The sequence below is a fragment of the Zootermopsis nevadensis genome, unplaced genomic scaffold, assembly GCF_977971745.1.
Source record: "Zootermopsis nevadensis isolate Lab colony 2312 unplaced genomic scaffold, Znev_1.0 Znev_ptg000030l, whole genome shotgun sequence".
In the NCBI taxonomy this organism is placed as follows: Eukaryota; Metazoa; Arthropoda; class Insecta; order Blattodea; family Termopsidae; genus Zootermopsis; species Zootermopsis nevadensis.
In genome coordinates, this window is record NW_028259162.1 from 21,085,634 (window position 1) to 21,100,584 (window position 14,951).

A 14,951-nucleotide genomic window follows, 5' to 3' on the forward strand; every position below is an offset into this window, starting at 1 on the left:
TGAATACGTACCAGTTGCTAAAAACGTGGACACACAACTGTTGGCCAAGGTACGACATAAAATGGTTAAACAAGACATCAGAAAATCCTTAGTTCCAAAGTCATGAAGAGAATGACGTTATTAAACCGGGTGCACTTACGATTTCGGAATTTCTGTATAAGCAACATACTAAGAGGAGGAGGCATTTGGTTCATCCATTTCTTCCGAACAGGGACAATTAAACTACGTTAGAGAACTTAATTCAAATGACATCTGACCTGGAGAAGTTCTATAATTACATGCAAATGACATCAAAAATGTTTGATCTGCTTTAACCTGTACAGGATTGAATGACACAAAAGTATACCACTCACCACTCAGTAAGATAACTAAGTCCTTAACAGACACCAAAGAATTAATAATGCAAAATAAATATGGCTGCACGTGTAATTAAATACATAATTTCTTTTCCACCCTCTGTACGTTGCTATGAACATGTTAATAAAAATCTATTTAAATATTTATTTATGTACAATGTTGTATATGTCCTTCAGAAAAGATATGGCATCAGCTGTTTTCATTTATTCTTGGATCCTGAAATGGATGGATTGTTCTGGTTCCCTCGATGCCTAGTATAACAGCTTCTGTATAAATAAAGAGACATTAAATTCTATTCAAACAGCACTTCTAATAAAATTTAACTGCTCTTCTAATGGAAATGTTAAATTCCATCACTCTGCATAATAACTGCACTACTATAATACACATTTTTACAAGGTTATTTTATTGATAGTTTAATTATTTACAATAATCAAGAAACATGCAGTAGGCATATGGGATATAAGAAATTCTGGATGGCAAGCCTGAAAGGAAGAGACCATTAAGAAGAACAAGACATAACTAGAAAATAATATTAAAAACCGATCTTACGAAAATAGGGTGAAAGGGTGAGGATTCATCCGACTCGGAGCAGGAAATGGTGGCGGACACTTGAGAACAAACTAATGAACCTCTGGACTGCATAAATGACAGGAAATTTGGGTTGTTGTGCCGTGTAGTCTGGGAGAAGTTCACTGACGTTTCAGAGGTCTGTGCTGCCTCTGTCATCAGGGAATTTCTCAACTGAGTGACTGTCAGCTTCTGAAGAACTTTGAACCATGAAGATAGTTATTTAAAAATGGTACTTTGCTCCCTGGATGCCTCTGACATGACTGACCCTGGTGATCATGTATTTTAGGTGGCGAGTAGTCCTCAAGACAAGTGATATGCCAGGTTTCCTTCAGAAGGCAGCCAGTGACTGATGAGGACAAAGTCTCTCAATGATTTTATTCTGAACCATTATAGGTACTTCAATTTTAATGTCACTTTGTTGCAAAGTATGTCCCTTGCCAGACTGTAGAGCACAGAAGATCGCAGAGTTGTCGACTGCCAGCATGCAGGTTGTAAGGCGATAGTGACATCAGTCGGCCGAGACCAGGACTGGAGCCATCTCTGTGAAGGTATCGTTCCTGCATTCTTCAACAAAAACCAAGCTCACCTTCATGTTCAGGACAGATGACAACATGCCATCATCACCGCTTCAATCCATTTCTTAACCTCTTCCTCTAATGTTACCATCGTCTGATATCCCAAGAGGTATGACGGTTGGCACTACTCCTACCAGGCAATGTGGCCCAAAAAACTGTCACATGACCAACGATCCAGAATGCCACTGTGAACTCACCAGGGATATATGACTTGTGATGACACTCAGCCTTGAAAGACAAAGTAGAAGTCCTCCGGATAGCCCATATCCCCCAGTAACCTGTAAGAAAATGCTCGGTTCTGAAAAATCACCAATCCTTTGAAACATATGGTTCATGACATCTTGCAGTACAGACATAGGAGATTATCTGCAGTACCAAGGATGCAATATTTAAGCATCAAAACAAGTGGATAAATTAAAGTAAGTTCACCATTTATTTTAATTTAAAATTATGTGAAAACAGAGGCCAACTAAATACTGTATTCATGTGAACTAAAATTGCAACCTCAAATTACTACACAAAATTTGGCAAGTTAAAATTCTTTCTGCAACAAAATAATTTCCGTTGACTAATGAATCAGAGTTCATCATCTGCAGTAACAGAATAGTCTGTGGTTCATATGGAATACTTTAGCAAAGTGGTTACTGAAAATGTAATTTAAAACTGGAATTATGTACCAGAAAGAAAGTTCCAGGGCAGGAAGAATTTATGAACATTGAAGACACCAGAAGACCCTCAAGAATCCCAAAGAATATGGGCAATCATTCCAAGTTCCAAAGGGCAAAAATTTCTGGAATGAGACAAAGTTTACTAAAAATTAAGGTTGTTCAGATACGACGGACTATTGGCAACACTGTATTATACCATTCACTATGCAAGTAGGTGGCAGTGTCCTGCAGCAAGTTAATTTCATAAGATCAGTTGCATCAGCGGACATGTTACTGACAGCAACTGTCATGGGCAACGTTAGACCTGTGCAAGGAAGAAGTACGAGCTTCTGACATTTGCCGACGGCACAGGGTGGGCTGTGGCAAAGCAGCACCTAGCTGCAGAAGTCTTCCAATGGTTTGTGGCCTTCAATAGCAGAATCAAGAGTGTGTAGAATTGAGTCAGCACCGACAAACGTGCAGCGTGTCTCCAAGAAGATCATGGAGGACGAGTGTGCGACATTTACTGCGGCATCAACCAATCATTGTCGGAGAATCCGGCAATGGCACAAAGACAAATAGGCGTATAAAAAGTGTTGATGCTCCACGACAATGTCACGTTCCATACGAGTCACCAAATAACACAGACGCTGGTGTCCCTTGAATTCAATATAGTACCAGGTACATCTCATTCACCACATCTGGCCCCTCAGATTATAGGCCGTCTGACAAGATGAAAGATCCATCGTGCAGCAGCCGATTTCCCAACTATGACAGCTTGGACAGCAGTGTCTACAAGTCAGTGTGTGCTATTCCCAATGACTAATTTGCTGCATTCAACAAGAAGTTACCAGAAAAATGGCAACAGTGCACTGACCTCAGTGGGGAGCACGTGGAATGCCGAAGTGGAATTATGCGGCATCATCATCTCTCAACCTACATTACAGGAAAGTCCCAATCATCTCTAAATGACTGTCATGTTTCACATGACCGGCATCACTACAAAGATTGTAAAATCATCTGCAGTGTTGAAACTATGGGGAACAGAGTTCAAAACAAGTTGGAAAGATGTAAATCAGGCGAGTGTCCACAATAAGAAAAAGTCTGTTGTGCTTATAGTACAGTGAAACCTCGATGCATCGTTTTGGACGGGGAGAAAAATAAAAACAATGAATACGGGAAAACAACAGTTGCGGGAAAGCATTAAAAATGATAAAAGGTTCGAGGAATGATAAAAGCGAGAAAATGTAACATTATTTTATGTGGGACTTATCAGGGACTGAACAAAACAGACTATGCATCCGGGAAAACTACAGTTCAGGGAACGATGGATAGGGTTTTCATGTTTAATCAAATTAACCCTTCAGCGTGGAGTGCCGAACATCGCTCGTCATGACGTAGTCGACCCATGGCGTGGAGTGCCGAACACTGCTCGCACAAAGCGCGCTAAGATTTCTCCTTCTACGTAGCGACTGACCTTGTACTTTATGTATTCTGGCTCCAGTAGCCGTGTAGAGAAAGAATCTGGCTATCAATTGATATATAACATGACTCTGACAGATCGATTTTACCAGTGTTTTTCGACTTTGAAACATAGATCGATTTTTGAACTCAACTGCATTCAGCCTCTGCTTTGTGGCTCTCTCTAGGGAAGACAAATGGAGTAATATATTTAAGGTTTCGACGGCTGTGTGGGACACATTCCAACCTTTCTAACGGTATATGATGTCAACGACCTTAGTCAATGCATTCTCTGTTCTCCCCTTGGTAAGAACAGAATTCTATAGTACATATCTGCCGTCAGTCAGCCGTGAATATGGCTTCGAGTAGCAGGCGTTTTTTGTCTCCTCAAGACATTGCTAGAAGTGTAGACGAACCTCTCACTGATTCCGAAAGTAGCGTGTTCGATTCAGATGATGAATCAAGTGTAATCGATGATTTACCTGTTCGTGAATTTCTTACATGTGACGAATCTGAAAATGAATACAATGACGGTGAACAATGTGGGAGCAGTTTACCGAGTGTGGCTGTTTCAAGATATTCCACACAAAACTCAACTTTTAAGGTAAATTTTTTACCTTTCTATAAAGCATAGTGTGTTGTGAACATTTTGTTCAAAAGTTTCACTAAAATTCATCAATTATTAGGGAAGTTGTGCCCATATAAGTAAAATGATGCACTTTCAGCTCAAAATTAAATCCCCAAGCAGAAACTCCTCCCACAGCACGGTATAGACTTGGGATTTAAATGCTCCCACGCTGAAGGGTTAATACAGTGTCCCCTTATAAGTGTCAATTAAAACTGTATGTTAAGATTAAATAACATCCACATCTCTTTATAGCATTTCCCACAATGCAACAAGATTCATCATTAGGCCCATGTTCCCTGAAGAAAAATTTATTCAAGTACTTACCTCATGGCTGACTCCCTGAATGAATCAGGACCACAGACACACACAAAGGTATCATGAGTCTTTTGTTCAATAAAGCTAGGCACCACGGTCTGCAACATCTCCAGATTAAGATGGCCCGTCAGCCCTGACCAGTCGTCATCTGGTGCCGTCAATACATATGCAGCAGAGAATCTGTAGCCAACATTTCAACATCATTACACCTGTCTCCCACAATCCTGACAGCCTCGTCCTTCAAACATGACACAGAGAGAAAGCCCACATACCTTGCATCTGTGGCTGCAAGTCTGTCTAACTGATCCTGCCACAAGATGTCTCTGCTTGTCATATTAAAGAAAAGAAGGCACACTTCCTGGCTGGAACAAATATTTCATAGACAATGTAACGACTGTGGAACTTCATGGTATAATCATTTATTTAACATCTCTGCAGAATTTCTACAAATAAAACAAACACCCCCCCCCCCTTTTCCATGCACTACGCAGCCATCGGTCCTTTTGCAATGCATAAAAATTGACAGTGGAACCACGGTTCCGGAGAATCTGACGTAAATACGCAAACGCAGCAGTAGCGTGAAGTGTGATGCGCCTTTATTTGTATAAATAAATGTTTGTAAAACCTAAACCATTTGTGGTATGTAAAATCTGAAAACAGATATGGAAAGATCAATAGATAATACATATTTCGTACGCAATATGTCCTGATCCATCTCTTACGGTTCTCGAGAGGTGGGCACTTAACGCGACAGATGCAATGAAAATTGTACACATTGGTTCATTAAAATTACAATAAATGTATAAACAATTATAATTACAATAAAATACATTACAGATTCTTAAAGGGCCTTATTCACTGATCATTTTACATATTGGTTACATTACCCTTACTCTTACCATTCCTGAGGAATGAACGTTTAAAGGTGACTCAGCGCTGGATCTTACACATCTTCGTAACTAACGCTGTTTTTGCTGAATGACCCTTCCGTATAGACGTATTTACGTCAAAACAAATAAGTTCACTTGAACAATAAAATACCCTTCTGCCTAGATGTAACAATTACCAGACATCTGCTGCTCCTGGTATGGACAGAATTACATATAAACAAATTCACACTGTACGGCCAGAATAAAAGAAATTTTCAAAATGTTCTTCCACCAAATCAGTTCAAATATGTTTGACAGAGATGACTCTGAACCACGGCGGAGGCTTTGTATTCCGACATTCTGAAATTTATACCCTCGACAGAGGCAGATGAAGAAAGTGTGATTAAATACATAAACCTCACAAATCAATAGATATTCTCAGAAAAAGATGTCTAAAGAAGGTGACCAAGGATAATTATTTCCACGGCCTTAACGATTCACTAAATATTCATCATTCATTGAAGTAAACTGTCCTCAAATGATAAAATATCTTGTGCATTATGACAACTTCCCTAATGCACATGCAGACTAACACATCTACATATACGCACAGGCAGGCAGATACATTGGAAAAAAACGAGAGGGGAGGATAACGAATGTGCCGAAGAATTGTACATCACATATCTTTTAAAAATTCACTGTCACAGCCCTGATTACTTTACGAATTAAACAACTGCCAAGCAATCAAACAGTTGTGGGCATACATTGCATTGTTCACTATAAAAACAACTGTGACCACCTAGCAACTTAACCAAAGGCAGAGACGTTCATAAAATATACCACATGACACTCGTCTGTGTAATGCGCTGACACAAAACTCATAAAATAGGAACACTTATGTTCTGTAACTTCATTTCACCTATAGTGATGGCAAAATGCTCTACTATGAGCTACTTCAAGCACTTTTAACAAGTATTACAAGGTTATCATCATATATTGTCACAAAACAACAGCAATTTTGCTAGACTACTCACAATTTCTTCTTGTTGCCAGCGCTGAGGGCCCAGATGATAAGCTTCACCATAGGCGTAAAGCCTGAGCCAGCAGCCATCAAGCACAGTTTGGTTCTCCCACCCATCATGGACAACTTTAGCGACCCACTGGCTTGACCCACATTCACGGTATCCTGCAACTTCAGGCTACACAGGAATCTGCTCATCAGACCTTCAGGATACTGTTTCACCATCAGGCACAAGCAGTCCTCACTCCAGCCAGGCGGCAGGAATTTCTCATCGAGCGCTGCGGTCACTGGCGTATAACAACGCACCACATCTACACCTGTTATTAGAAGTGAAGGGAATACCAAATGCAAAAATAAATTAATTATCAGAACATCTAAGTAATGAAACAAACTCCTTGGTAATAGACCTTGAAGGTCCAAACCAAATCACCAGAGCAATCCACTGGACATGATTTTAATGTTGCAACCTATTTCTGCACACCACTCAAATAATCTGCATGACAAAATAATCAAATAAAGGTGAGATCAAATCAGTTTATCTGCATTTTCCATCTTCATAACTAATCAACAGGTTTCAATACAATCTGGTATCACAATCTACACAAAAAGAATTCTGGTATGAACTGGTAAAACAACCTCTATTTTGTAAGATTTGAGGTTTTCACAGCGGTGAGTATGAAGATTTCCGTCTTCTGGGTTATTGCGCTGCGTAGTCTGGTCGATGCTAACCAATGATGACGGAGGCAGTATGACCTCTGAAACGTTGGTTAACTCGTCCAGACTACACAGCGCAACAACCCAGAAGACAGAAATCTTCAACCTCCATTTTATCTGAAGCTCAACTCAAACTTCATAATTCTTCTCAGAAATAGTACATGATATGAAAAACTGGTACATATATGATATAAAGTACAAATCTAATTGAGATTTATAACTTTCATGTCACACATTTTTTGGTTTTCTACACTTTTCTTTCTTTCTCTACCCTTTTCATTCCTATGTGGAGCGTAGGGGTCTCCTTTCAGAGCTTTCTTGATCTATTTAGACATCTGGTAGGACTCCTCGGATGAGTGATCAGCCAGTCAAAAGGCCTCCACCTGTACACAGGGCCGCACAACACAAAAAGACACTGACAAACATCCATGCCTTGAGTGGGATTCAAACCCACAGTCCCAGTGTCCAAGTGCAGTTTTCTATACCTAGCAAAGGACAATACATTGGCAATTCCTAGCACTTGTTTCTGCCAAAACAAAATGAAAAGAAGGAAGGAATTTTAGTATTCGTGTATCTCTTCGAAATTATAAAACTCTCCTTTCCTTTAACAGAGCCCTGACTATATTAAAGATTATAATGGAAATATATTTTATTTCAAATATAATTACATAGAAAAGTATTTAGTAGGAATATGGAAATAGATCCAGGAATATATATATATATATATATATATCTAAATATATATATATATATCTAAATTCCCTACTCTTCTATGACAAAGGTTAAATGCTACGCTTGGTTTCTTTCCTATATATTGAAATTTTCATAAAAAAGAACACAATACCTTACCATCAATGTTGGCAAGCACTGGCACACTGCAGCCGATGGGAATGGTATCCATGATATTGTGTTTGTGGCGCAGTACAATTAGCTTGGTGTTGTGGGTCACACTGGACACACTCACAACCTCCATGGGGTCATACAGCTGCTCCAGCATCTCCTTCTTCTGTCCATCATCTTCTTGAGGTTCACCCAATCTGTGCCACATGTTGGGGCTCGCTTTGGTGAGACACACCTCCACCACACCACTTTCATAGTTGGTCCTCACCTTGCAGGGCCACAAGGCACTGTCCTCTAGTAACACGTGCGTCGTGTGGATGACATTCCCCAGCTTTAGGTTCACAGTAAGGTCCCTGTGGCTTTTGAATAGCATCACTCGAGTCTGGGGGAAATCCCCGCGTGTGAAAAACTGCAGACTCACTGTAGCAAGCTGCTGAAACCATTTCATTGACACTGTCTTCTCTTGAGGATCTATAAACAGGCAAAGACACACTGCTGCCACAGGTCTCGAATTATAATCTTACTGGTTACATTTCAGGATCTCATGGTGGCAAGTATGAAGTTGACCGTCTCCTAGGATGATGTGCTGCGTGTTTGACGTAAGTTTACCGAAGTTTCAGAGGTTCTTGCCGAACTCATCATCCCTGACGAAAGCCAGTAAGCGCCTCTGAAAAACGTCAGTAAACTTACGTCAAACTGCAGGATACAATATCCAAGAAGTCAGTCTTACTGCCCACCCAATGAGGTGAAGATATTCATTTATAAGGTGTAGCATCCATGATGCAGTTCCAATTGCTAGGAAGAGTATGGACCATTCCTTGAATGATAACTGGCAGCAGCTTAGCAGAAAACCTGCCCCATTCCACCTTCTCCACAATAACTTACCCTGAATCAGAGTACGCCGCAAGATAGGATACCATGACATAGTTGAATGAAGGCCTACCTCTCTTGGTGAACAGTTTCCCAATTAATCTTGTGGCCTTGTTCAGGACAGGTGATGCCCCTGTGCTTTCATGTGACACTAAGTGGCCCACAAGACACTTCTGCAGCAGTGATTCGAAGTTCACCCATGGATGGATCTGTACAATAAAAGAAAAGCATGTGACTTAAAGGGTCAAATATAAAACTCTGGAAGAAACAAAACATTTCCCACAGGGAGCAGGAACACTGTTACTATAGAGCTCATCACAAAGAATACAACATCAGAACCATGAACTGCGAAACCTAACAGTTTGCAAACATTACCTATAAAGTGGTTCTTGTTGTTGTCACTTGGCTCTACAAACCGGTTGTGGGTTTTCGCCGCCTCCTTTTTTGGAGGTTTCTTAAAGTGTGCATTTAAGCGTAGTGAGTGACTAGCCCACTGACTCTGCACAATTTCTACTCAATCCTGATTTGACTGCCAGAGCCATCTAGCAGTTAATCAGGAGACTTGGGTGAGAAATGGCAGCTGAATTTGTTTTTAAGAAACATCTCGTATCATGCACGTAAGGTTCTTTTACATGCCGTAAATGTACGACATGGGACCACCAGCTTTACTTCCCCTCCAAAGTTGTGCTACGGATTTTTATCACTCTTAAAAATCCATTGACCTCGGCCGGGATTGAACCCGCGAACCTTGGGTCCAGTGGCGAGCATGCTAACCACTAGTCCACTGAGGTTGACATTACCTAAAATGTATGTCACATAAAAGCTGCAATACATAGCGCATGTGGATACTCTTACTACATGAAACCAGATGTAGCAGTCAAGTTTCTTTTTGTTATCCTGGGGTGAGTCTATGTCTCTATAGAAATGCAATCACTAATGGGACCACGAGCCGGTGTAGCTCAGTCAGTATAGTGACTGGCTACGGACTGGACGACCGGGGTTCAATCCCCTACGGGAGTAGAGGATTTTTCCTCTAGCCTCTGTGTCCAGACTGGCTCTGGGGCCTACCCAGCCTCCTATCCTTCCACTCAATGCATCTGAGGAACTTATAAGGAGAATACCCAAAACTAACATTTAATTCTGTCTTAATTTATAAAACTGCAACATTCTGAAACTTACAACATATTATTCTCTTTGCTTTCCCCGTAGAATCACCTTTTACTTAGGTATTGTACATCAACACTCTGCTCCAATTTACATTCCATGCATTCATTTTGAAATCAGAAATAACATGACCGAGGCCAAGTACGGTAGCAGGAGTTAAAGCGACATGAGGTTCAAAAGAAATGAGTGTGCCAGCCTGTAATCCATAGTTGAATTAACACCCCATTCAGCATAAGCTCACTTAACAGTCACCCTGCCTAAAAATCTCACTGCATAAACTTCCCACCTATGCGATGGTCTCATGAAACAACAAATTTCAAGAAAAATTCTGTACTGCCTCAAGTGACCCAGTAACGAGACCAACCTGACTGAAGAGGGTTGTGCCATCTTGACCCACACCTCGCATCAGCTCTGTGTCGCCACCTGGATGAAAGTTCATGTAATGTGTCACATTGTAAACTCTACCTGGAAGCAAGCAAGCACCTCAATATAACTCTGAACAGTGACGTGTAAACAGTATCAAGGGAGAAGCAGCTACTAGGACATTAAGGTATGGTTTATTTCCTTATTTGGGCTGAATGAAATGTTTATATACTTTCAAGGCTTAAACAAACTTATTCTATCCCTAATACGTTTTATGTACATGCAGTCATCAAGTGTGTGCCACCAATAGATGCCATGGATGCACAGTCAATATGCGGACAAGCTGACGTTAATGCATGTATACACAACGCACATGCTGTATGATTTTAAGCTTTCGTGGTGACATGGCCCAATAAAATCTTCTCGGGCAATCAGCCGCATCAATTGGTCCCCAACATCAGAACCCTGATGATTGGGGCAGAGATAGTCCCTGAAACGTTGGATTCTTCTTTTAATCAACCAACGCAGCTGATAGCCTGAGAAGATTTTATTGAACACACATGCTGTTGGTATGTATACAGAGCAATACCGAGTATGCTACCAACACACTCACAGTCTCACAAGCATGCTGCAAATATGAAACGTCACTGCAAATGGAAGGGTAGCGTCATCACGTGAGTGCGATCATTTTACCTTTAATTGCTATCCAGGCATCGTTTTTCTTGCTGTGTGCGGCCAGCTGTTTTGGAGTCACATCCTGAAGCACACCGCCCACCCCCGTCAGATCCACACCAGAGTGACTGAGCCTGACCCAGTCCATAAGCGAATGACCGGGTTTCAGAGCCACTTTATTTCGGGGCTTCTCTGAAACAGTGGGATCAACATTTTGCAAGCGCGTTTCCGACGTCTAAGCAAACAGGACCAGATCTCTTGACTACCTACTCTCTGTTCCATCGCATTTTGGAGCTATCGCAGTACAGCAACCATACCACGGCATGGTTGGGATCATAGATAATCGATATCCGCCGCGATCCTGTACTGTTTACTATTTGCAAGGGGTGAATTATACTCAAGCCTCGTTCACACTATAGCCAAGTAGCTTGTAACAACTAAAACGACTTGTCTAATATGAACTATATTTCAAGTACGTTTCAAGATAAATGTGAAGTATTACATGATTTTCCAGTTTATTGGAACGTATGAAAAATGGCAGGGTCTTTTTCCCCGCTGAAACTATTGTAAAGCAGAATGAAAGACTGTAGTTCATTTTTGTGAATACAATATCTTATTGCGAGTGATACGTGGAATTATGACGACATATTCCACATTTCTCAAGTGTACGCAAAGTACGAAATATTTGGAAACAGTAAACACGACATGTAGACTATCGCTACAGAAGTGTGACGAATGTGGGAATGAAATAATTACTTACGGAAATCAACACAGAAGGCTTAAATGCAGATTGTGTATAGTGACCAATTAATATATTATTTAATTCATTGAAATGTTTTTAGAATTCTGTTTTCAAATTTTCAGTGTGTTGGGCAGGTATTAACCTGCAACATTGGTTTTTTTCCTTCAGAATTTTAAAAATGTTTGTTGAAAAATTCAAGGTGAAAATTTAATGTAATGGACTTTGGTAGGCTACTGAAGTTTTATTAAACATAATTTGAAAATTTACTGCTTGTGCTATTTAAACAAGTCCAGATTCAGCTCTGTCAGAAACAAATTTCTGGGGCAAATTTGACCCAGTTTTTAAAAGGTTTAAATGGCAGTCTCCTGAAATAACTGAAACAGGCTTGTGATGGGTTATAGCACGTATGTGTGGTTATAAGCTTTGTTAATTCAATATGAAATAGCCTGGAGATGCCAATGTTTCCAACCAAAGTCCAAACAGTGCTACTACCCAAAGGCCAGCATCGACATCAACTGGCTGGCTGGACTTGTGACCAAAATATTGATTCCCGACAGCAACAGAAACAAAACATCACTATTAACAAAGATAAGAGTGGAAGTGGGGGCAGGCAGTCAAAAATATGACATGTTCTTTCAACTTCAGTTTATCACATTTGTCATTAGGTGTCTCCATCTACTTCATGAAAATATCACACCTCCCCAAATTAGGCACCCTTCTTCTACACACAAAACATGGTGCTGGACTGTAATTCAGCAATGAATGACATTAGATTTATTGCCCCATTAAGAACTGCCCTTCTTGATAAGATGATAGTTCCTGAGCTAGCCAAGAAGCTCCCTTTCTTTTTAAGAACTTGTACATTTATTACCATGTGTGTAAGCCTGTTACGGCACTGTAAGCTAGGTAAGATGACTTAGTTCAAACTCCACTGCCTTAAGACCCATGTTAATACATCTATACCTTGAAGTCTTCCAAGTGATACTTCCCCTTCTGGTTTTATAACATAAGTTTTCTCTTTAACATTTGAAATATTATCCAAATAATCCTATCATAATTTACTCCCCTTTTTATCAGGATAAAATGAGAATGGGAAAGTACACCATCTAGGAGATGGAACTTCAGCTACTGTATTTTTATGACTTTGCAATCAGTGCCAAAAAGTGAACTGTCTTCATGTACATGGAATCCAGGTAAATGTGAAAAAATTATGTGCATAATGTAGATTACGTTCAGGAATACACAACAATTTAAAAAGCCTGGAACACAGCATCCAAAGCAGATCTATATATGGCTTTACTGTTCTTGTTCAAAGAAAGACTTCAAAATATCAGCACAATGTCATTATGAAATATAACTGAAAAGACTTTAATAAATAACACATTTTTTACATTGTTATTAAGTATGTCAAAAAGTTAACACAGCTTTCATCATAAATTTAATGAGCTTTACATACAAATGACCACAGTTTCTCAGTATCCATGATACACTTTGTGACTTGCTGTACAACAGCTCTTATTTTCTTTCCTACATAATCAAATGGACAGCAAATTTTACAGTGGAACATAATGAACAGCAATATGGGCAGAGGTGCACATTTCATACTTGCAGATTACAAATTATAAATTTAAACAACACTTCATCATTAATATGTTCAATCCAATTAATGTACATAGCAAGAACTCTTCCAATTCCATGGCATTTACTACTCAGAATAAAGTTACAGATTACACCAAAGGTCTTATTCTGGTAATTTAAACCTAAACACTTTGGAGCATTTGAACTAGAACATGGCACTGTGTGGAACTGTACCATGATTTGCACATTGACCTTGCTACAATAGTCACCTGTGGCTAACCTGTTGCTTCTAAATACAGTAAAGACATTAATATCAAATCAAACAATTTATCAGCATATGTGTTTGTCCAAGAACAAAATGACTACACTTACTACAACACAACAGTATTGTCCACGAGGTTATGAACAAGAGACTTACCTGGTTTAAGCATTTTTTTGAAAAGCAATCTTTCCTGTTTAACACTTTTTCTGTCAGACCACCATACACACGTAGCTGAGCATTTGCTTCGAATGATGTAGAAGAAAACTTGCTGCAGCACTAACGTAAAGGAGTTAACATAAGTTCATTCGCTCATTGATAGTACACTGGGGATAAGCAGCACATTGTATTTGACTTGGGTTATTTCGTGAAACAAGTTTTCGTGCACGTTACCTTTTTTTTTTTTTTTTAGATATGCCTACACAAAATCTCAGCCTCAAAGTGTGTCAGTTGCCGTGTTACACGCAGTGTGGAGACATGAACATTCATAATTATTATTTTAAAAACGATAATGATGAAATGTCACTAGAATTTCTGTCACTGTACTCCGAATCCTAACCTAACATTAGTCACCGAAAAATTTCTCGAGCATATCTCCCTACCACATACAAACCCGAAATACAACACACAATACCCAGCTCTTGTGCAACCAAACTGTTCTTGCCTTAACACACGTAATACGAAGTTGTTTTTAAGACTGACTACATAGCTGCAAGAATTACTCATAATCTTTTCGTGCACACTCAGTGCAGAGTTCACAAATTCAAAACGCAGCCCACAGGGGTATGAGAAATGCACCACTCCTTTTCAACAACAGTACTAAATTTTGTTGATAATCTCAGTTGAGAAATTTGCCAGAAACCTTCGCGAACTAAATGCAGCGGTACCTCGTAATGAAGGTCCTTGGTTTGAATACCAGTTAACATATCGGCTACTCTACGCTTACTCGTAATGCTCCTTTATTTCTCTAAGCATGTTCTGGCACAGTAGTCTACCTTGAAATATGCTTGCCACGAAATCAAAATAATCAATTTAGTACCTAACGAGATCAACTACGCTATTCGATATTTACCAGAGATACAATTCAAAACCCCGGAGAGAATAGCCGAACATAGCGTGTTGTACCCCTGACTTTCCTTTAACGACCAACAGCAAATATCGTTTCTCCATGTACCGGCAAAGACGAACTGGAGTGTTGGCAAGAGTTCGTCACGTGGACATGACTACGTCCAATTGCGTATGCCTAGGTTGCAAAAACAATGGCTGCTGTTTTCACGTATGGTACTTACCCCACCCACATAAG

General features: G+C 39.9%; 1 protein-coding gene across 6 annotated transcripts; it reads right to left on the reverse strand.

Annotated features, from left to right (window-relative positions):
* Positions 1-408: 408 nt before the first annotated feature.
* LOC110838166 (cytochrome b5 reductase 4) lies at positions 409-14,860 on the reverse strand. Of its 6 annotated transcripts, none has more exons than XM_022081095.2 (10): positions 11,340-11,895; positions 11,091-11,261; positions 10,399-10,499; positions 8,944-9,079; positions 8,010-8,471; positions 6,460-6,763; positions 4,829-4,918; positions 4,566-4,736; positions 1,703-1,783; positions 409-623 (listed from the first exon to the last, which is right to left on the reverse strand). In XM_022081095.2, exons 1-9 carry the CDS (start codon positions 11,404-11,406, stop codon positions 1,729-1,731), a joined length of 1,557 nt encoding a protein of 518 aa, XP_021936787.1. In that variant the 5' UTR covers positions 11,407-11,895; the 3' UTR covers positions 409-623; positions 1,703-1,728. The 6 variants fall into 6 exon arrangements, 5 of the variants coding, with proteins under 5 accessions (XP_021936787.1, XP_021936788.1, XP_021936785.1 ...); XR_002545988.2 differs by lacking the exon at positions 409-623 and adding an exon at positions 2,183-2,295 and having other exon boundaries at positions 743-1,783; positions 11,340-11,899; XM_022081096.2 differs by lacking the exons at positions 1,703-1,783; positions 11,340-11,895 and adding an exon at positions 13,808-14,860.
* Positions 14,861-14,951: the final 91 nt, after the last annotated feature.